The 23434-nt window shown below is 44.7% G+C and overlaps 1 protein-coding gene across 4 annotated transcripts; it reads left to right on the forward strand.

Moving 5' to 3' along the window:
- The first annotated feature begins 336 nt into the window (after positions 1-336).
- On the forward strand, positions 337-20939 carry CTTN (cortactin). Of its 4 annotated transcripts, XM_036383662.2 has the most exons (17): positions 337-468; positions 3200-3283; positions 3537-3610; positions 4856-4985; positions 7535-7645; positions 8314-8368; positions 8871-8981; positions 9807-9917; positions 10206-10316; positions 11562-11672; positions 13328-13383; positions 13860-13929; positions 14404-14552; positions 17489-17578; positions 17684-17873; positions 18762-18833; positions 19127-20939. In XM_036383662.2, exons 2-17 carry the CDS (start codon positions 3200-3202, stop codon positions 19261-19263), a joined length of 1662 nt encoding a protein of 553 aa, XP_036239555.1. In that variant the 5' UTR covers positions 337-468; the 3' UTR covers positions 19264-20939. The 4 variants fall into 4 exon arrangements, with proteins under 4 accessions (XP_036239555.1, XP_036239556.1, XP_036239557.1 ...); XM_036383663.2 differs by lacking the exon at positions 11562-11672 and having other exon boundaries at positions 338-468; XM_036383664.2 differs by lacking the exon at positions 8871-8981 and having other exon boundaries at positions 338-468.
- Positions 20940-23434: the final 2495 nt, after the last annotated feature.

Raw genomic sequence — 23434 nt, forward strand, 5'->3', positions numbered from 1 at the left:
ACCTTTTGCCCACTGATAAAAAGCGATGAAAACCCCTGGGGACGGAGTAGACGCGACTTCCAAAACATGACGCTGCAAAAGTGAGTGCTAAAAAACAAGAAGGATGTTCACAACTGCACCAGCAACTCCCCTGTGGCCATTTTAAAACTACTGATGCTGCATTTTTTGAGAGAAAGGGGGGACGGAGCAGCTCCAGAAATAAGCATTTATTATAGAAATAAGGATTTATGATAGAAATGAGCACTTATGATGGTTGGGGCGGCTCGCAGGCCGCGGGGGAGGCGGCATTCCCGCAGCCGGCCCCTCCCGGCGGGGCGGAGCGGAGCCCGTCCCGCTCCCACCTGGAGCCGGGAAGAGGAAGTGGGAGCTCGGGAGAAGCGGAAATTGCAGCAGCAGCAGCCGCCGCCAGCCCGGGAAGCACCGGCGGAGCGCCAGCGCCGAGGAGGAGGAGGCGGCGGCAGAGGCAGAGTAAGCGCGGCGGGGCCGAAGGGCAGCCGGGCCGGGGGCTGCGGGCACGGCCGGGCAGCGCAAGGCAGAGCCGGGGGGCGTCGCGGCTCCGTGTCCTTTTTTTTTTCTTCTTTAAAAAAAATATTTAAACTCCGAAGCTGGGAACTTGAGAGAAGCGGCGGGGGCTCCCCACAGCGGCGGTGCCGCTCGGGGCAGAGCCTCCGCCCGCAGTGCCGGGCTCAGGCCGTGGGGCCCGGCCGGCCTGGGAGCTGCTCCCGGCTCCCCTCAGCTGCTCCCGGCTCCTCTCGGCACTGCTGCCCGGAGCTCGTCCCTAGGCCCGGGCAGCGGGGAGGTGCCGAGGCTGCCGCTGAAGGTGCTGGGTAGGATGATGTGTGTGCTGATTAGTCATAGCAGCGCCGGGCAGCGCATACATCCGAGGCATATATTTAGCTTGGGTTTGTGTTCGAACCGTAGCGTTTGCTCCTTCCTTCAGGAATCATGACCACGTGAGCCAGTGAGTCATGAATAGATCGTGTTTCTCCTCCTTCTGCCCTGGAATCGGTGCTGGAATAGCAGGCGGAAACCGGGCTTATTCCTGCGGACTGGGAGCCCCGGCCGCTGGGGCTGCTCTGCTCCTTGTGGAATTCACAGAGTGCGGGGCTGAGCTGTGGAACATTGGAAAATGTTGGCGTTTGTGGGCATGGTTTGCAGAGAATCGTGGTGGGTGCTGGATTTTGCACGGGGGTGCGTGCGAAATCCTTCTTCCCTGCGCTATTGTTTGTGAGAGCTTGAGGAGGAAGCGGTGAAACCTAAAGTGAAGCTTTTGTTCTTTGAAATGTCCAAGCACAGCTGAATGAACGAAATACATCAATCAAGTGAGCATAAGAAACGAGTACTTGAGGGAAAAAAGTTGTGTTTGGCACAAAGCATATAGAAATTCACCATACACAGCACCCCTGAGTCAGCTCTCATCACTTGAATTCCATTCCTAAACATCTTGCAAAGCATGGTGGAGCAAGTAAGGATGGATACAGAACATCCCCCTTAGGAGAAGTTAGAAAGAACTTGGACCCATGTTGAATTTCATTATTGAGCTGGTTGGGTTCTGCTTTCCAAGGCTTTTGGGGTTTTTTTTGTGAGAGTTTGGATTTTAGTAGGAAAGAGTAGGACAATCTGACACACTCATGTGAGAAAAGGCTTTAGACAGAGTATTTAGGAATACATTAAACCACCTGTGTTGGGTTATAAACTCATAGTCTCAGAAGTTTTTTGTATATGAGGTACTATTATAAAGGTTAGTTCCTTAACTGCCAGAGGAGCTTGGAGATGGGAGACCTGAAAAAACATGAGGGGAAATATGCTAATAATGTTAATATGTCACCTGCTCTGCTTTTACACCCTCCTTCCTGACTACTCCAGCATTTGCTACCCTAGTGTTTGACTGTCAGTTTTCCAGCTGTTCTCACTCACATTACCAGTCCTGAAATTTCTGAAACGCTCCATAAAAGTGGCTCATCAGCTCGTTCTGCCAGACTGCAGAACAAGCCTGACAGAATGAGCTGTGGACTTTACCCAGGGATTATTAGTTATGCATTTAAGAGGAAGTGAGTTTTCATCCCACCCCCTGAATTATGCTTGTGTGAATTAAATAGCCTATGATAATTACCTTTGTAATCTGTTCTTAATTAGAAGGATAAAGGTAAGTGGACAGAATGCTGGTATGTTAAAAAACTGAACTCTAGTTGAATAGCAAAGAAAAAATAAAATAGTTTCTCTGAAGTGTATTCTGAAAAAGCTGGGAGAACAGGCAGCTTGTAGTTTGATGTTTCAGTTTTGCTTTCTAGAATGTATTTGTTTTGATTTATGTAGAATAAAGGGTGTAAAATCCAGCCACTAGCATCAAGAAGATCAGGAATTCTGCTGACTAGCTGAACTGTTAATTAAAAGCATCCAACTTGATACTCCAAGGGGAATAAAGTTTCCAGAAACTCAGAGGCCCCAAATCATTAACCTCTTCAAAGTACTGGGTGTTGTTTCTAGAAGTCATTGTTTGCTTTTTTTATGAGTCTTGCTTCCTGCAGCCGCCCTCTGTTTCCCCTGAAAGCCAGACAAGGTGCTGGGTTTGTGAGCACCGTCTCTCACTGGGGATTACCCGAGGAGCACAGAGCCCCTGTTCTCTGTTGTTGTTGGAGTTGGGTGCAAATTCTTGGAGTTGTTGGGGTTTCTGTCACCGTGCTAGAACTCCCTGCATGGCAGAGGAGGCTGTGCAGGTGTAATGCAGGTGAAGAACAATGTTGTGCTCATCGTTTTTAATGCCTGGGGGAAGAAAAAAATCACCTATTCCTACACCTTAATTGTATGCACAGGATCCAGAATTAGCAGCAGTCTTTGGAAGTGCATGTTGGCTTGGAAACCTGTGTGAGCAGAAGTCTTTGAGTGCAGTGACTGCACAAAAGGCACGCATTAATTTGAGCAAAGAAAGGTGACTTTGTTCCCTTGAAACAGCAATTGCTGCTAATCTTTTTGCAGTGCAAATGGGAGAGTTAAACAGGTTTGTAAGGCAGCTTGAGAAGACAGCCTGAGCTCCAGTAGTCAAACCTGTTTTCACTGCAAGCACAGCTTTTGGTGATGTGGTTAAATAACATACTTTATTGGGAATTTTGGATTGCATCTCCTCTGTCAGCTCCTGCAGGAATCAAATGAGCTGGCAGGTGAGTGGAGCATGACCCTGCTTCTCCTGCTGGTGTTGCAGATGTGGAAGGCTACTGCAGGCCACACCGTGTCTGTCAGCCAGGATGATGGAGCTGATGACTGGGAGACAGATCCAGACTTTGTGGTATGGCTTTGGGGTTTACTGATCCACCAGGAACTTGTTCTGGGACAGTTCCAGAGGAGCTCTGGGGTGGGGGACGTGTCTTGGCCAAATAAACTGCCAGGAGCATGTCCCTGGAGTGGAGGGGAAGTGAAACTGCTTTTCCAGCACTTGTGCTCTCAGTGACTGCTGGAAGCTTTTGCTGTGAGCTCTGAAATGTTTGTGACTAGTGATTCCTTTGGGGTTTTAACTCTCTTTTGATGTGTGTCCTTCACAGAACGATGTGAGTGAGAAGGAGCAGCGCTGGGGAGCTAAAACCGTGAATGGGTCCGGCCACCAGGAGCACATCAAGTAAAGCAGCTCTCTTGTGAAATGTATTAATAGGCACAGTCCCTGGCCATCTTCTAATCAACTTGTGATCTCAGTTACTTGTGTCTTCATAATTAAAACAAGAGTCCCTGTAGAAGATTGATTATTTGCCAGATGGCTGGTCTTTCAAATCTGTCTATCTTCAGAGTTGAAATTAAGAGGAGAAATAGGGTGCAGGGACCTTTAAATCTTTCTTTGTCACTAGAAATGTGATTTTTCCTGCCTCTGTATCTGAAAAGGGTTTTTTTGTGCTGTTTTGGTGCAAGAGCAAGTAGTGCCAGGGGAGAAGCAGAGGGTTTGATACTTTAAGGAAACGTTTGGTCCCTTAATTTTTACTCTGTGTTTAGAAAACTGCTACAACCAAACTCATAAAAACCCTGGCAAAGTAACAAACTGAGCTCTCTGATGGAAAAGCAAGTAAGTGCATTACAGAGGCACTTGTGAAACAGAAATGATGCCTCTCCTGAATCCTGTATTACAGAAAGTGTCTAGGACAGAACTTTAAAGCAATTTTAGGAAATGTGTGATGTTGCAAACAGAGGAGACTGAACTCTGGTTACTTCAGGGATCAGTGTTGATCTGCTCTATTCCGAGGGCAGTGGGAATTCCTGCTGGCTGAATTACACCTGAGGAAGCTTAAAACTCAGGTGGGAAGTGCTTAAAGTACAGACTACACCTTGGGTTACTCTTCTTTTCATAGCCTGCACTGCCCTCAGTTCAATTCTGCAAATTTTAAGGGATCAGCTTGGGAAGAGGAGGTGCAAGTTTCCTTACATCTTTATTTTGCAGTACAGTGCTGTCCAGAATGCTGTGTTAGAATTAGCCCTGATACCACATAAGAGATGATCCCTGTTCTGAAAAGTTGCCATCCAGATAGAAAGTGTTGGGAAGAATTTAAATTAGGACACGAGGAAAAAAAATTATGTTTCAGGCACAAATCAATTCTAGGTAAAGGATTGCTAAAATAGCAAAATTCCCTTCCACATTCTTCTTAAAACCAGCAGTTTCTTTTCTCTTTTTAAACAACATTTTGCAGTGGGACAAATCCAATGTCTCAGAATATGAGGAAATATTTCATACAGTGAAAAAATGGTAAGGGCTTGAAAAATACAAGTGACTCAACTTCTCATTAAGATGACAGTTTTGTCAGCTTTATATTTTGCATCTTTTTGAAGTTGCTTGCTGAAACCTCCTTAGTAAAAGTTGCTGCTTTGTTGTCTTTTAAAGTATTCATCAGCTGAGGGAGAATGTATTCCAAGAGCACCAGAACCTCAAAGAGAGGGAGCTGCAAACAGGGCCAAAAGCTTCCCATGGCTACGGGGGGAAGTTTGGCGTGGAGCAGGATCGCATGGATAAAGTAAGTGTGGATGGGGCTTCCTTGGGATGAAGGGATCAGGGAAAGGAGAAGCCTGGCCAGCACCATTCTCTGTGTGAGCTGAGCTTGTCCCAGCTTTGCTCTGGGGTGTGCAATGGCCCCACGTGGTTTTGATTGATGCCAGGTCTGGAGATGATTGCCCTGGAGTCAGGATTCAAGTTTTTAAATTTATGTTTGTAAATGAACAAAGGGCTTGGTGCATTAATAAATCCAGTATGATCTTTTTATTTGGATGCTGGGCCAGCTCTTGTATGCATATAGATAGAGACTGCCAAAAAAATTAAGAAAGGATGTGCTGCTGCATTAAAATCAGAGTGCAGCTCTTGTGAGCAAACTGTGAACAATGACAAATAATGCAAGTATTTAAAATATTGTTCTTCAATCAGATGGTAGTTTTTTATATAAGGAGTTGATGGCTGCTTATATTACAGTGTTAAATTATAGCTCTTAGTATAGTGATAAATAGGCATATCAACTTCTGGCTGCTTTCTTTCATGAGCTCTGCTAGAATAAGAATCAAAGCATTTCTAAATAAGAACGTTTTCTTACTTTGTTTTCTGTATTCTTGGTAACTTGACAGCCTTAAATTTTTGCTGGATTCTTATATTCCAGAGTTAATTGCTGGCTAGTTCTCAGTGGGCCAACCTTTGAATCTGAGAAAAGGAATTGCTGAGCAGATTCAACCACCAGGCCTGTTCTGCTGCTGCTCTCTAGTGTCAGCAGTTTATCCCTCACCTGTGTCTGTGGGGGAATAAAAAAGGAACAAAAGTCAGCAGTGCTTCCCATAGGCCAGAATTAATCGTGGGGATAAACATGCTGGTCATGCCCATGTGAGTGATGCTGGTGGCAGGAGGTGTTCACAATTTCTGTTTGTAATGAATCTTTCTCCCTTGTAACTGTAGTTCTGAAGCCTTGTGGCTGAGATGTCTCCTTTGCAGGTATCTGTGCAGGTGTGCTGCTCCTAAAGCTTGGCTTTAAAGCTTGGCCATTAAATCAGGGTTGCTGTAGCATTGTCATGCTGCAGGGTTTTGCTGCATTAGGGCAAAACCTTGGTTCTGAGTTAAAATGAACATTTCCATCACTCTGTGTGCCATACCTCCTGAGCTGGTGTAAAATGTACAGAAAAATTATGAGGGTGTTTGATTCTGAAATACAGATTACCGAAAAAAAAAAAAAAATTTCTAAGGGGGGTTTTGTTGGAATGCTTGGTATTTGGTGAAATGCAGAAAGTCCTGGTACCACCAAGAAAACACCACACTTATACCTCAGTTGGTGTAACAAAAGGGAGATCAGGTAAAAACTAAAATTTTCAGAGCTTCATGTTTTTCATAAATGTAATGGGAAGAAGAAAGGGAGGTGGGAGCCTTTTCTGACACATTCCACAGATACTGTGCCACAGAACACCTGCAAAATGGACAGCAGTGTGGTTGTTTCAGTCAGGAAAAGAAGGAAAATTTTTTAATGGTTTTGGGCTAAAGTATTGTCCTGTTATTGCCATCCTTGTTCTCCTTGGTCTGTTACCTGGCAATGACTTCATCCAGTAATGCTTTGCTTCCCAAACATTCCTGCTGGGAATGTTCCCTCCAGCCCCTGTGTGGAAGAAAAAGAGCAAACACTGTAAAATCCAAGGTGTGCAGACACCTTGTGTCCTCAAATTACTTCACCTTAGTCCAGCTGCCTGGCACAGATTATGCAGTGTTGGGTTACTGGTGAGTTGCAGGTTGCTCTGGCCAGTTCCCAGTGTTGGCACTGGGCAAGGAAAAAACATTTTTACTCGAGGTGTGAGGCTCCAGCATCAATTCCAGGAGCTGGAAGGGCTCCCTAGCACTAGGTCAGTGTAACACTAGCAAGGGCTGTGTGGAGGCGCTTCCAGGTGTGAAATTACATATCCCTGTGTCCTGCCAGTGGGGTGGATGGAGCTCAGCCTCTGTTCAGCTCAACTTCCAGGGTCAGGATGCAGGGCTGGATGCCTTTGGCACAGGTGTGGATGCATCTCCTCATGTTCAACACCATTTTGCATGTGAGGAAGATGCCTAATTATGATTTATGCAGGAAACTTGGGTGCCTCCCTAAACCAATGGCAGCTGGCTTTGGTTGTATCTGTATCGTTGTACAAAAATATTGTTGTATTTGTTGCAGTCCCCTGTCAGCTAAAACAGATCCCTAAATAAACACAAGGCTGTGTGTTTCACCTGAAACTCACTTCAAATTCTGCATGAACACCATCAAGGCTCCCTCTGTACCTGTCTTGTTTTCATTCCTGTGCTTTTGAAGTGCAAATGCAGGGCATAAAATAGTTCCCATAAAATGCAGTCACTTCCCTTGCCTAGGCTGGATTGGTAGCATGGCAGCATCCTTGTGGAGACTTCCCAAGTGAGTAGGAATTTCCAGGGAAGTTGGTTTCAGCAGGAGGAGTGGCAGTGATGCATGTTGGTAACAAAACTCACCCTCCAGATGCTTGGTGCAGTGTTTTGTCTGACACACAGGACTGTGTAGAACTGCTCTCTCTGAACTTCACCAATTTCTTCCAGTCAGCTGTTGGACATGAATACCAATCCAAACTCTCTAAGCATTGCTCCCAAGTGGATTCAGTGAAAGGGTTTGGTGGCAAGTTTGGAGTACAAACCGACAGAGTTGACCAGGTGAGTGATTTCATCTCCTCCTGCAGCCACCCACAGTGGTTGATTTTTTTCCTTTCGTACATAAAACTGCAGAATTCCAGTGCCTTAGGATGCTGGTGTGGGCTGCTCTTTTTGAAGTTTAGCAGAAGCTAACACTGACTGTTAGGGAGAGAAATTACTGTTTAAAGCAGAGTAGAAAAAAGCTCTCATGGGAAGTTGAGATGCGTTGAAAAGAAAGCTGAAAAGAGATGTTAAAATATACTTTTTTGTGTTCTTTGACAAGGTCAGTGTGAACACTGTAGAATGTTTGGGGATGGTTTGTCCTGTATCACAGCATGAGCTACTGGCCAGGATATCTTGTTCCAAGACTGTGTAACAATCCCTGCATGGAAATGCTGGATTTCTGTCAAACTGAATTGCTGGACCTGGCAAGGCCAGGCTGGAGTGTGCTGCTGGTACAATTTGCCTTGGCAAGGGAGAGCAAAACCCTGGCCATGAACACATGCACTAAATTGCCATGGAAATGAATATGGCCCATAAGTTAAAGAGGTATTTATGCTCCCAATCCAGAAGGTCAGAGCAGTATGGAGAGACACAGGAACTTGCCCTGCTCTGTGTCCACTGGAGTGGGTGCAGTTTTTCTCCTAATGCCTAACGCTGTCACAGTTGTCATTTTGTTTCTCTTCCAGTCAGCTGTTGGGTTTGAATATCAGGGCAAAACTGAGAAGCATCCCTCCCAAAAAGGTAAAGTGGGGAGGTGGTCACCTCGGTGGGCACAGCTTCTATAAAAAATAGAGTAGGTTCTTTCACTGTGGGGGAAGTACCTCCTTTAGTGAGACCTCTGCATGACTTTCCCAATGAATCAAATGGTGGGTTTGGTGGAACAGAGGAGGAAAAAATGAATTTCCAGCAGTTTCATGAGTTGATGAGGTTTTAAGACAAGGAAATAGTGGGTCGTCAGGAGTCTAATTTTTCTTTCTGAAGTGAGGTTCAGGGATATGTCAGGGAGTTGCTCTGTGCTGTATTGCACCCTGTTGGAAATAGGGGAAAATTTTAAAGGGAACTGTCATAAGCTGTAGGACTGTTGCTTATCTTGTGTTTAAAATTAAACTGAATTTTATGTGCTAAAGTCCTCATAATACTTGAGTTCTGAAATAACTTGTTTTTCCCCTCAATTGCTAGGCTATGCTGTATCCATGACAAGTTGCTTTCATGCTGTTTTTATTGTGCTTTACTCTCAATGCAGACTACTCAAGTGGTTTTGGTGGAAAATACGGAGTACAGGCTGACAGAGTGGACAAGAGTGCAGTGGGGTTTGATTACCAGGGGAAAACTGAGAAACACGACTCCCAGAAGGGTGAATAGTGAATAATAACACGTGTTAGCAGGCTCCTTCCCTAGTGCTCTAGGCACTGCCCATAGCCCATGTTGTAAAATACTCATGTTTTACACCTCTTGCACTCCTAACCTGCTGAAAGGTAATGCTGGGTAAAATTTATGTTGCTGAAAACCTCAACTTCCGGGGAAAAAATAGGACAAAAAATTCTGCCTGGTTTTAAGGGATGGTCCAGGGCACACAGGTTTGTCTGGAGGTTTTTTACAGCTCCTTTTGAAAAGCTGTAAGTCAAAGTAGTCAGACTGTGAGCAGCTTAACCACAGAGAGAAGTGCTTCTAAAAGAATCAGCTGTTTGTGGATTAAAATGCTCAACAGTGTTTAGAGTTAATATTATGTTGCTGCTCAAGTTTCCAGGCATATCTAATCAAAAATCGACCATTTTATTGAAAAATGGTGACATTTTTGCCATCTGTTTTGTGTTTGTCCCAAAGAAATGTTTGAACTCTAGAAATGCTGGCAAGGAGCAGAGGGTGTTTAAAAGCATCCAGGCTGTTGCTGACGTGGGTTTTGAAGTTCACTTGGCCATAAGTGTCTTCAGAATTTTACCAAGGAGTCAGGCAGCTGAACTGCTGGCATTGCCCAGCAAAATGCTGTTTTATTTTCCATCCTGGAGAATGTGTTCTGACGGATTTCTGACTTCAGTGTCTGAAATCAAGTTTAGCTGTGGATGTCAGTGCTTCTTTTAGAACACAGTGCAATGCTAGCAGCCCTGATTATCACAGTTTCTCAAGGTGATGATGTTGTTGCTGAACACTTACAAACAAAACTCTTCCCTCTTATCTCTAGATTATTCCAAGGGCTTTGGAGGTAAATACGGTGTTGACAAGGACAAAGTGGATAAAAGTGCTGTTGGCTTTGAATATCAAGGCAAAACGGAAAAACATGAATCACAGAAAGGTTTTTATCATCTTCTTTAAAAATAGTAGCTCAGATCCTTTTAAACCTGGGAAAAATACTTTGGGGGTTTTTTTGGGTGGGAGTTTTTAGTTTGTTTGGGGATTTTTTTTGTGGTAAATGTGTGTTTACCCCGTATGTGTGCAGATTTTGGATCCCCTTTAAAAAGTGAATGTATTATTAACAGAGCAGCTTATCCCCTAACATATTCCTGTTTGTTTTTTTTTTTTTTTTTTATTAAATGTGGTTTGCAGCTAAGAATTGCAATAATGTTTTCTGAAAACTTCACAGATTATGTAAAGGGCTTCGGAGGCAAGTTTGGCGTGCAGACAGACAGACAAGACAAGTGTGCCCTTGGCTGGGACCACCAGGAGAAGGTGCAGCTGCACGAGTCCCAGAAAGGTACCTCAGCTCTCAGCCCCTTGCTGCTCTTTCTGCCTGCCCTCATTCTGACCTCCTGTTGTTGCCTGTGTGAGCCCTGCCCTGGTGTCTTTGGGCACAGCCTCACAGGAGCTGACATGGGGCTCCTTTCCTGTGTCAGGGTTTGCTGTTGTTGGGTGGCTGCAGAGCAGCCTTGGCACAGCTGACACACCCAGCCCCTCAAAGTCCAGGCTCAGGACTAAATTTTCCCTTTATGGGCCTGCAAGTATGCTGGATTATTTTTCTCTTTCAGTTGAGCCGTGCAAACCACGGGTTAGGAATTCCTTTGTACTTTTCCACAAATAAATTTTCCCTTCTGAATTCCGTTGTGTATATTCCTGTTTCCATGCAGGAAGAGTCTAAAATTTAATGCTGATCTTTTTTGTGGCCTGTGGGATATCTATTCCTGTGAAATACTTGATTCCCAGTAAAAATACAACTTCCTGTGAAATGCAGCTATTGCTCCTCAGCCCTCTGCCTGTCACTGCTCTTGATTTAAGAAATTAATATTTTTTAAGTAATGAAATTAATATTGTTCTGTTGGGTGCTCCAGCAGACTTGTTGTGAGAGGATTACCTGAATAACTTTTTTTCTGTGCCATCCCTCATTTTATAGTACACATATATATTTATATAAATGAATATATGTAGATGTAAATGGCTGCTCCCTAGGCAGCAGTAGGGAGTGATCAGCTCTTAGCTGAAACCTTTTCTCCCTCAAGCTGTGTGGCAGCAGGAACATTCCTCTTTCCTTTAAAGAGTATCTGGAGGGTGGTCTCTGTGGGGCCCATCTTCACACCTCTCTAAAAGTCAGCTCTCTGTACAAATGTTAACCATGCTGATGAAGGAAGCTCATTTGATTCTCTTGTACTGTTTTGGCGTTTATTTTGTTTATTCTCTTGTATCTTTTGTTGTTTTGTTTGGATGAACAAATTACCTGTGTACCTGTGTTCATACCTTTGATCAAATGCAAGTGCATTATGCAGTATGGATGGAAAATGTTGAGAAATGCTTTTTTTCTGTGACTTCAGAATGGTGTTCTTATATCTGATAAATCATCTCAAGTTGAGATTTTTTTCAATTCACTTTTGCAGAAGTGTCTTGACGTATTTCTTTGCACCATCCAAAACTGCTGATAATTGAAAATATTGCAAAAATATTTTGAGTGTCTCTGACTGAACTTTCTTTCCCTGCCTTGGTTTTAATGTATCCCATGTGGCTTTTTCAGACTATAAGAGTGGTTTCGGAGGGAAATTTGGTGTACAGACAGAAAGGCAGGACCCATCTGCTGTGGGGTTTGATTACAAGGAGAAACTAGCCAAGCATGAATCTCAACAAGGCACCGTTTTCACTTGTTACTTTCTTACCAGTGCAGCCACTTCTCACACAGTCTGAAATAGTTCTCTGAGTAGATCAATGCCAGGAATGTGCAGACACTTTATTGCGCTTCTATTCTTCCATGATCCAGCTGTTTTCTTTATTCTGCCCTTAAAATCTTACCTCAAGCAAGCCTGTGTTCAGGAAACACCCAGTGTTTAGTCAGCAGCTCTGCAAAGTCCTGAATTAGTTATAGCTGTACATGCAGGAGAATAATGACATTGTTGTTAGTATGATGTTAATGAAATCAGATTTATAGACTGAATATAAAGTTTTGCCTGGGTAAATTCGTGGGAAAAATACTCAGATAACAACCATGCACGTAACCATTAATAAGAAATGGGCTGTAGCAAGACCATTTAAAAATTATTGTAGTCTTTGAAAGAAGTAGGGAATGTTTGTGGTTCTTGGGTGAGCAAATGCTGTTATAATGCTCTGTTTGTTCATTGTGAAATAGTTGGGGTACAACCCACGAATTCCTGGTTTTCCATTATCTTAAAGTGAGGAGTCTGGAGCAGGAAAATGTAAGTGTAGTATTTATTCTGGCTGAAAATACCTACAAAGCTGAAGAAAATGAGGTTGTTCATTGACAGCTGGCATTTTCCTGTGCTATAGTGACACATATTCAGACTTTCAGAGCCCAAGTGCAAGCACTGCAATGGCTGGCAGGGAGAGCCAATGGTTTGGGGCTGAGAGGAGAAGGGATGGATTCCAGGGATGGATAGGAAACATGGGCAGTGTAAGGGCACATTCCTACAGCTCACACACCACAAAGAGGTCTTTTTCCAGTTGCACACTCTTGCTTCTGCTGTTGTGCTGCTCTGGTGCTCCTCAGATGTTCCCATGAGAGCAGAAACCCCCTCCTGTCTGGGTTTGTTTTTTTTTTTTTATTTTTTATCAATGTCACTGGGAGTGACTTTGGGAGTGTGACAAGTGCTGAGGGCAGCAGCAGCTGGGAGGAAGAGTGTGCAGCTCAGGGCTGGTGTGGGATAGCACAGCCACCCCGTTTCTCTGCTGGTGAGTTGCTTAGGCAGCTAAAGCTGGCCTATGGAATTTACCCTTTCCATGTGTAGAGCAGGAGTTACCACCAATGGCTTTAATGTTCACCAGCTGAGTATCTCAACCAAAACTACTGAAATGAGAAAATTTTTACATTTACAAAGAGGGAAAAAAAGCCATTTACAAAGAGGGAAAAAAAGCCAAAACCAAAACACCTCTGTGGTCACTGAAGACTCTTTGAGCAAAGCAAAATGGCTCAGGCTCCCTGATTCCTGCAGAGGGCTCAGAATTGGTGCTGTCAAAGGCTGTGTTACAGAAGTGATGCATCAGGAGGGCTCCTCCCTTACTCCTTGCTTGATACCTCTCCAGTCCTCAGCTCTGTGTTCACTCAGGGAATGCATGTGGCCCACAGTCTGTCTTTTGCTGCTGTTCCTGAGGGTCCTGGGCTTCTGTGTCCTCTCTGCATCATGGCCAAGTTGCATTTTCTCTGGTGGCTGTCACTGTGGCTCTGCATGAGGCTGAGATGGCTCTGTGCACCTGAGGTGGCTGTTTGCATTTGGCAGCAAGGGGGGAGGGACACCCAACTCCCTGCTCTGACCTTTTTTCTCCTGCTTTTAGATTATTCCAAAGGATTTGGAGGCAAGTATGGTGTCCAGAAAGATCGGATGGACAAGGTAAGTTGCTTCAAAGAGCCGTGACTTCTGACCAGGCAGAGCAGCCTGGTTAGATCTGCATTGCTCAGCTCTCTATTTCTGGACACTTCTCCAGTCTAAGGGCAGAGTTTTGTGCTTTTCTAAGCCTTTAAAAAGTAAATTTATACACACAGAGCTGATGTCAGCTTATGTGGATTAGAACAGCAGCAGCTACACAATGTATTTTTATTGCCTTGTTTTTAGTTCTGATGAGTCACTCATAAACTTCTTTATTTTTAATTAATAGGATTTTGATGTGTTCAGAACTGCCCCTTAAGATTAATTCTTTCTAGCTTGACTTGCAGAAAGGATTATTCTGTTTGTAAAGTTTTGATGTTCTGCTAAAAGCCTTAGGTTAGGGACAGTATCACAGTAAAATATCTCAGGTTGAGGCTGTGTGAATGTCTTCATGAATTTGTGGGGGTTTTTACATGTATCCTTTTTGTCCTCACTGATAGAATGCAGCAACTTTTGAAGATATTGAGAAACCATCATCAACTTATCAGAAGACCAAGCCAGTAGAAGCTGGTAAGGCATTGGCCCCAAATCCTTTCTTTGGAGGTGATTATGTCCAAAATCCTGGATTATTGATGTAGTAGTGCTGAGTAAGGGTCATCTAGAGAGAACTTGCTGTATTAGCACCTCAGATATTCTCCCTCCTTCCTTTAGAAGGAAGAGCCTTCTCTTGAGGCTCATCATAGTTAAGGGAGAGTAAAAAGTATGAGAATAAGGAAGGAATAAGGAAGAATAAATTGTGTAGGATAGTGGTGGGACCTGTACCATGAAGGAGAGGAGGGAGAAGCATTACAGAGGATTTTTGGAAGAGAAATAAGATGTGCAAGAGGTTGGAGCTGGGAAGGGAGAGGAAGAAAGAGGGATAGGAGGACTTTCCTGACTGAACTATAAACTCAGAGGGCAGAAAAGCAGAAATTTGTAGCAAAAACTCATTCCAGGCTACTTTTTATAGAAACACGATTTGACTTGTTCTTTTCCATGTTACAGTTGCCAATAAAACAAGCAGCATCCGAGCTAACTTTGAGAACCTGGCCAAGGAGAAGGAGCAGGAAGACCGAAGGAAGGCAGAGGCTGAGAGAGCCCAAAGAATGGCCAGGGAGAAGCAGGAGCAGGAGGAGGCTCGGAGGAAACTGGAGGTCAGTAAGATTCAAATCCCACTGGAGCAGCCTGCTTTCAGTGCAGTGCTGGGAGAAAAGGGAATCTTTGAGAAAAGGCTCCTTCTTTCCAGCTGGCCTTTAAAGCTCAACGTGTGTGTTTGTGCCTGTGCTTTCAGCTGTGTTTGGCTCCAGCCTGGCCTTTTCCTCCTGTCCTTCTGCCCTCTGGCAGTCCCACATTTCCTTTGGGCACGGAGGAGCTCATGGGGGGAGAGCTCTGTGGTCCCCAAAATGCCCTGCATGTTCAAGAAGTTTCACCCCATGGTGAGAGCGGGTGATGCTGTACCTTTGGGAGATGGAGGTGGTATAACACACAGCCAGGAGATCAGGAGAAGATAATCTTCCAAATGTCAATTGAATCTTAGTTAGGGAATTAAAAAAATAGACTTTGCATTGGTATGGGTAAAAGCTTCATGATTTTTGTATTATTCATAAGCAGATAATTCCAGGACATGTTTAGTCAGAAACAGTATCTTATCTGCTTTATGGAATTTGCATATCTGTTTGTATTAGTTTGTGTTACAGGAGACTAAGGCTTGATGTAATTAATTTGTTTTAAGAGTACAAAAGACTGCCTGGTAGGCTCTCTTCCTCTAAAGAGATTGCTTTATTTTTTATTTTTTATTTTTCCTTGTTTCCCCTTTTTCTCTCAGCTTTTCACCTATTTTGCCTTATGGCACCACGATGTGCAGTGTGAGCATATGTTCACTGCAGAAATGTGTCACAAGCTGAATGGAAGCTCATCCTCTGTGCATCATTCTAATGCTGCCTTTCCTCCACGTGGACTTTTAGTACCTTCCCCAAACACTCCTGGGGTTTCTTTACCATGCTGGAGAAAAGCTGGGAGAGGAAGAGGTCATGGAATGGTTTGGATCGGAAGGGACCGTAATTGCTTTGTCTTTTTTTTTGTTTAATTACTTTGTTATCTCAGTAATTATGTTATTTCTCTGCTGGTATTTTTGCTGTGAGTGTGGGTTAAATCCAAACCATTTTGCTGGATTTTTCTTGTACTTCATCAAAGATTCTGTTGCCTGGACACATTTGAAGTTTTCTTTCCCCCAAAGCTGGTATTTAGATTTCCCCGTAACCAGATGATTAATGTTCTTACAGCCTGAACATCTCCATGGTTAATTGTGAGATGCTGCAGACACAGAGAGAGGGGGATGAGGTTGAGGGGAACTGAAATGGCACTGCCCCTTGCTCCCAAGCTGAGCAGGAGGAGAAGGGCAGAGATTGATCCACACCATCCACCGTGAGTGCCAAGGGCAGGGATGGACTCTGACTGGTGTGGACTTTATTTCTGTCAGTGAACTTCTTCACTTCCAGAGGATATGTGGGCATACAGCCTCCCACAATGGCAATGTACATATGGACTGCATTCCTTCCAGAGCCCTGGTTACTGGTAATCCTTGTTCTGGTTTGCTTTTCACAAATGTCACACAGGCAAAGAGTGCTCAGGGAGCTCTTCTTTGATGCCTGGGTTGAGTCAGTGCTGCCTCATGATTTCACTGTGCTCTGCTGCCTTGCAAAAAAAAGGCAGGATGCTCTTTCACATGGAGCATTTCACTGTGGAACAAAACCCAGCCTGAGGGGAACCATGCAATTTAAATGTTTTAAGGCAATTACTTTGTGTCTATCCTAAACTATAATCTGGATTGCAGACCCATTTCCTAGGACAAATTAGTCAAACTGTTGCCACATTTGCCATCAATAATGGATTGATGCTGCTTAATTTGTCCCCAAACTTAGGTTTGACTTCTAATACTCACTTTGCTGGTGCCTTTTTTATCTTTTCATCTCTAGGATTTAAAAGTGAGGGAGGGTTTGCATCAGGAGAGACTTTTCCCAGAAAGCACAGCACTGAGCTTTGAATTGTCTTCAAAGCTGGCTCTGCTCTCAAGACACACTTTGCTTTCCTTGTTGGATGTGTTTGTTTCTGAGCTGTGACAAGCAAAGGAAAGGAAGAATTTTTTGCAGCAGAGTCCTACCACTACATCTCTGTACTACCATCTCCTGAGAATCCCCTGGGGTGTTACAGCTTGATGGGCCTAAACTACTGGAGTGCACAGATTCCCATTGCACTCATCCTCTCTCCTTTTTTTCAGTGAGGAGGACAGTTTGGCCCTAGATTCATGGTTTACTTTTCACCTCTGGTAAAGAGAGGCAAAATGAAAGTTACCTGTTGAAATAGTAACCTTGTTTTTGGGTCATGTTAGCAACACAGGATTTCTTTCACTTCCATGTCCTGCCTCCCTAATGAGTGGCTTTCCAATAATTGTGGAATTGCCGTGTGATTCACTGGTGGGATGGCAATTGAGAGAAGCATGAAGCACTTGAGTGCCAGAACAGATGTGGTTCTGTTCTTTGTGTCTCAGAACACAAAAGCAGTACTGCTTTTATTTCTACCATATCTCTTAATTCCTCTGAACATTGGAATCCTGACTGTCATTGTATAGGGGACACTTTTGTCTGAGCTGTTCAGTCCTTTGCCTTGACAGGATGTTTTGCAGACCTGCCAGAGCTTCACAACCATTTCTCACCAAAGGCAGTTCATCAGTTGTGCCCCCAGAGCATGTGTGGCCTTCAGGTTCTTTAAACTCAGCCTGAAATGGGACATGAGGCCCAGCCAACTGATGAGCAGAATGAATACACTGAGCACCTGCAGTTCCTCTGGAGATGGGCCAGACAGCTCTGGGGCTGTTTTTGAACAGAGGCATGCATATGTGCCATGGGGGTTTTGTTTTTTCCCTTTTTTTCCTTCTGCTGTGCTGCATTTCTGGTGCTCTGCTCAGCCCAGTCCTGTGACCACAGCAGTTCATTGCAGGATATATTGCCTGTCCTTTGTTCTGGAGGGTAATTTCTTGGTCCCCTCATCAGTGACTGAGCTGCACTGAAGTTTTCCTTTCTCCTGGATTTAGGAGCAAGCTAAAGCCAAGAAGCAGACCCCACCACCCTCTCCTGTCGTGCCGGTGGCGGAGCAGAAGGCGCCCTCCAGCCCGGTCTACGAGGTTTGCTGGGATTCCTTTGGCCCTGGGCTTTGATCCTGCTCAAAAGGATCCTGATCCTGTGATCTCCTCACAAAGCCCTGACAGAGCTCCCCTGTCTCCCTGCAGGATGCAGTTTCCTACGAGGCAGGGTCAGCCTACAAGAGCTCCAGCCCCTCCTACCCTGCTGCCCAGGAGCCAGAGGCTGGCTACAAAGCGGCACAGCCGGAGTACCAGGAGGCAGTGAGCCAGAGGGAGGCAGAGTACGAGCCAGAGACTGTCTATGAGGTGGCAGGAGCAGCAGACCACTACCAAGCAGGTTTGTCTCTCACAGCAAACCCTTTGGATAGGGATTATTTCCTTGTGCAAGAGCTTAATGAGCAGCTGTGCTGATAGCACGCTGTCCTGCTTTGCTGAACTCTCAGTCCACTGAGACTTTCCACATTCCCCACCAGCAAACTTTAATTAGGAAATTAATAAATGGCTGCAGCAAGGTGTTGAAGTTAGTTAACTTCTGTGAGATGATGTTGGAGTAATTACAGTGCTCTCCAGGGTCTCAGTTCAAAAAGAAATTCAGGGGTAACCATTCCCACCCTGTGAAATGTAGCTCAACATGAGAAGAAAGCACTGAGCTGGAGATTAAATGTGCTGCACCAGGAAAAAAATCCAATCAACAATTCTTGGAGTTTGATATTGAAGTGTTGAGTTCTGTTCCTGTGAGGGAGTGAAGTAGGGATCTATGAAACTGCAAGAGTAAGATTCTTTTGAATTCCTGTGTTTTTCTCACCTCTTCTGGTTACTAAATGAGCTGTGAAGGATGAAACTGCTCTGGTACAAAAACCTGGGAATTTTAAGCAGGCCTCTTTCTACCCCCCCCAGCATGCCACCACTTGTATTAATTATTGTCTTACACAGTGATCTTGAGCTCAGCTGTCCTGTCACATCTTGCAGAAGCAGTACAGGGCTGATTGGTTTTATGTAGTCCCCTACTCAGTGTCTCTTGTAAATGCTTCTTTCATGCTTCAGTTGTGTGTGATTGAGGGAATAAGTCCATGCAGAAGGAATGTCAGCACTGCTGAAACCGAGCATGGGTTATTGCCTGCTTCCTGTGTGGGGTAGCAGTGCAACTGAAGGAGAAGCACCACAGAAAAGAACTGAGAGTGATAATGTACTTCATGTTTTAATTGTTCTCCCCTCCTCTCTTCAGAAGAAAACACCTATGATGAGTATGAAAATGAACTCGGGATCACAGCCATAGCCCTTTACGATTACCAAGCTGGTGAGCAAAGCTCTTGTTTTCACCCTTTGGCTTTGAAAACTCTGTTCTGCATGAGATAAACGTGGATTTTTCTTTTGCCTTTCTGTGTCTCTTGTGGTGGCAAATGAAAAGTCAGGGATTTGGGAGGTGTTTAACAAGAGCGCAGGTTGAAAATTTCTGGGTGCAGATTGCAGATTCCCGGGCGCTGTTTGTGGGACTGGTGGCAATTTCCAAAGAGCTCTTCCACCCCAGTGCTGGGGCTGCTGTGAGCCCTTGGCAGGGTGGGTGCTGACCCTGTTGGGCTCTCCCTGCAGCGGGCGACGACGAGATCTCCTTCGACCCCGACGACATCATCACCAACATCGAGATGATCGACGACGGCTGGTGGAGAGGGGTCTGCAAGGGCCGCTACGGCCTCTTCCCCGCCAACTACGTGGAGCTCAGGCAGTAGGCACTCCTGCTGCTGCTCATGCCTTAATTCCCCACCCACACACCACTTCACACACTACAGACAGACCACGAGGCTTTCCCGAGGATGGAGGGGGTATATGCATATGGCTTTTATATTTAATACTTTGCTGATGCTTTTTAAAAACACTTAGGCCACAGAAATCGCTAATATATTGTAACTGCTCTGTCTTTCACCGAGGCTCTTGGGATTTATTTTCATCTGGAAGTGTTTCTTCTCTGCCAAATTAGCCAAGCCTTTTGGAGGACAGGTAGCTGTCTGCTGTAATATTGCATGTTTTACTCCTAAGTGAGCAGATTTAGTCAAGTGCTCAAGTCTAGTTAGTCTTCCACGAAGTGTTTGCAGCTGAGAAAGTCATGGCTATGCAGGCTGTTTGCATTTCCACCAAGTGGAGAGGACTGGGGAGGTGCAGAGTTGGTGTTTTTCTTATTTTCATTTTTTTCTTTTTCTTTTTTCTTTCCTTTTTTCTTTTCCAGATAGTGCTTGAAAAAAATGAAGAAAGTGTTTTACAGTTGCAGTTAATCAAATACTGCCCAATATTTATGGAATATTAATGTTATGAAGGAAACAGTCTGGTACTTTTTCCTTCTCCTTTAAAGTGGAGATTCTTTGGCTCTTAAATTAAATTTTTTTCTTTTTTTTAATTATTTTTTCTTGGTCCTGCTCCTCCTGCTCATATTATCCCAGAGGAGGGCTGCAAACTCTTTAGCACTGATTGTCCCAAATTCCTTCACCCTTTTGTTTTTGCTTCACCCTCCTCTTTTCCCAGGAAAACTTGGAAAAGTTACTGTGCAAGTGTTAAGTCACCCAAGGAGATTCCTGCTTGTTCAGAAGGAAACTGGCATCCAGATCTGCAGGAATATTCCCATTGCTTTAAATGGGAGGAAGAGGCAGGAGGGGTGGGATTGCAGTTGTGTTCTGTGTGCAGTGCACCCCTGCTCACACAAGGAAGGAAGGAAGGAAGGGATTGTTGTGTGCAGTAGTGACATTTTGTGGAACCATTTTCAAGTCAAGGAATGTTAATGATTGGATTTGAAACCCATGTAAATGATCTCCATTTTTAAACCAGATAAGAGACTTTTTTTTTTTGTATGTTGAAGAGAAACTGCCAGTACTGTTCTACTAAACAACACAATTAAACCTTGGTTTGGTTTTTGGGGTTTTTTTTTGCCAAAACTGAAATTCCTGTTGCTGTAGAAAGCTGACCACTGCAGATTTAGGGTCCCTACCAAAGATAGCAAGTTGCATCCAGTAGTGCACATGTTCAGTGTCTGTACTGTCTGTTTCCACCTTCTGATCAAAAGGAAAATGTCAAATCTGGTGTAGCAGCCAAGAGAGAAGGCAAAGACTTCTTAATCAGATCTAAATTTGGACCAATGGAATATAGAAGGCCTGTACAAAATGGTGAATTGTACAGAGTGTCAAGGGAGAAGGCATCGTGTTGAACCAGTCTTGGATGGTTGGGACAATCCTTCATGAATGTCACATGTGTGTCATGATTATTACTATTTTTTTCTCCTTTCCATGGTCTCATATCTGTGTTGTATTTGCATTACTAGGGTTGGGTTTTATATGCAGTTTATTTTATCCAATTTTAGAACACCTCATAGGGATATGATTTTTGTAAATTAAATATTCAATAAACTTTTTGAACCATTTGCATGGAATTTTTTTTTTCAATTTTCTTCTGAAAAATCTCAGCATCAGGCTCAGCTTTCTTTTGCTTTACGTGCTTGTTACTTCTGCTAAAAACACCAGAGGGCTGCAGGGTTTGTGGCTGCTCCTGGATTTTGGGAATGCTGGTGGCATCAGGGCACTGGCTGCTCATGCAAACACAGATGTGGGGTTACATCAAATAAACTTTTCCATCCCTTTAAAGCTGTTCTGCTCTTGTTCCTGGCTGGGTGGGTTGTTCCCAAGGCTTTGCTCCTCAGTCCTGCCAGCAGGAAGGTCCTCATTGTACAGTTCCAACCCTGAACTTCTCTGGGAATCTGGTGCTTGATGCACCACTGGAAATGTCGAGGAATAAAATCCCAGCAGCCTTTTTTTGATTCTTTAATGGTGCTGATGATTAATGCTAGGTGTTATTCATGGATTACCTCACCTCCTGGAGAAGGCTGCATGGAGTGGAGAAATTCTGTCATGAGACACCTGTGGCTGTCCAATCTGCTGCTGGCTGTTGATGTTTAATTTAAATAGATTTTCAATAGCAAGAATCAACCAAACTGGGTTTCTTTTTTTTTTACTTTTACCCAAGGAAGGAGGAGCAGGAGTCAGGGGAAATCAAGTGAAGCTCAGGGAGCATTCCCAAGTGCTGGTTTGGCTTTGCAAATGCAGACTTGAAGCCACCTGTGATTTTCTGCCACAATCCAGTCTGTGCCAGGAGCTTTTCCAGTGCAGCCTTTGGATGTTGAATATTCCAGGTCAGCTCCTGCTGGGGTGCAGTTCAGGAGCTCCTCCCCTTGCTGCAGGGAAGAGCTTTCCTTGTCAGAAAGGGATGTGGAGCCTCCAAAACTCAGGCTGCAGTTGTGTCCATACCTATCCACCAGGATGCTCATGGTGTGGAGCTGGATTTGTACTAAATTTGAAGAAGCTGCTTCAAATTCCTCTCACGTTGAGCACATTTCTACAGGAGCTGCTGCAGAGTCCCTTGGTGAAGGGCAAAGTGAGACAATGCATGGGCAGAGGAAAAGAGCAAGAATTGATCGATCTGGAGGCCAAGTGTAGAGTACTGCCCTGGATCTCTTCCAAAAAAGGGAATTTGGATTGATCAAAGCAGCTTCACTTGATAGATGTGTCCCAGGATCTGGGAAGCTGGGACAGAGAAAGAGGCACTACATCTTCCACTGCCTGGGAAGTGCCTCCCACAGCAAGGCAGCCCTGAAAGGAGGAGTGTGGTGCTCTGGTACAGCTTCCCCAAAACCAGGGTCTAATGGCCAGGTGGAGTCAGGCAAAATTGATTAAATAATTACTTTTAAGTAGCCAAAAATTTTAAATCATCCGTTTCAGCTATTTCTAGCAGAATTCCCACTTTAAAAGGAAAAGAGAAAATGATCCTCAGAGAGTTGGGCCGACTTCCCATGCCAGTGTTTGCAGTTCCTGATGCCAGGTTTTGGCTTCTGGAAGTTTCAGGCAGCAAAAGTGTACTGTGGCAGAGATAGTGAAATTGAAAGCTAAACAAGATTTGTTAATTCTCTGGCCTGGAAGCCCCACTGCACAATCCTAAGTGAGGAATGAACATCAGGCTAGCAAGTCAGGAACTGGGGCATGGCTGGAATGTCATTTATTTGGGTTTTCTTTCAGGAGGTCTGGAAGGCCGAGAGAAACTTTGGAGAAACTCTGTATTTTGCTTTCCTGCCTGCCCAGTGCCATAATTATTGCCACTGGCAATTATTGGCCTTTCTTTGAAAGCAAAGCACAGCCAGAGTGTCCATGGGTAGGTCAGCAGGAGCACAAAGACATTCCCAAAACAGTCTTTTGTTGGATCTTGGCTGGGGATCAGGCCTGGCTGAAGCTTTGGAAGGGAGGGAGCTGCTCCCTGCCAGATGCAGAGCCAGGAGCAGCTCTTGGCTCCGTGGGTGGGTTCACCCCTGCCAGCACCACTCAGAGCTCTCCTGTGCCGCAGCAGGGCCAGGGACAGCCAGGTCACCCAGGGGAGACAGGGGAGGTTCCTCTGTGGGCCAGCCCAGCCCAGGGAGAGGGGCAGGAAGGTCAGCCCTGCAGCCAGGGCTCCTTTCCCAGCTGCTGGCTGCCTTTCCCTGCTCATTGCCTCTGCTGGGTGTGCTCATTTCATCAGGTGCACATTCACACACGTTGGCATTGGTGCCGCATCCCTGCTCCTCGGTGCCAGGCAGCCCTGGACACTGGCACATCCCAGCCTGGGAAGTAGCTCAAGCTCAAGATCAATTATTATTGAAATTATGCAGAATTATTAAATTATTTAAAAGCCACATAGTTGTGGCACTTGAGGTCATGGTTTGATGGAGGGCTTGGCAGCTCTTGGATGACCTTAGAGGACTTTTCCAACCTAAACAATTTTGTGATTATTTCCAGGCATAGAGAGTGCCACTACAGTTCCTGGAAAAAAACAAGCTACCATCTTACCCTCAATTCATCTGTGTGGTAGCTACAAAATAAATGAAAATTACTCATT

This window comes from Molothrus ater, chromosome 6 (assembly GCF_012460135.2).
Source record: "Molothrus ater isolate BHLD 08-10-18 breed brown headed cowbird chromosome 6, BPBGC_Mater_1.1, whole genome shotgun sequence".
NCBI classification, from domain to species: domain Eukaryota; kingdom Metazoa; phylum Chordata; class Aves; order Passeriformes; family Icteridae; genus Molothrus; species Molothrus ater.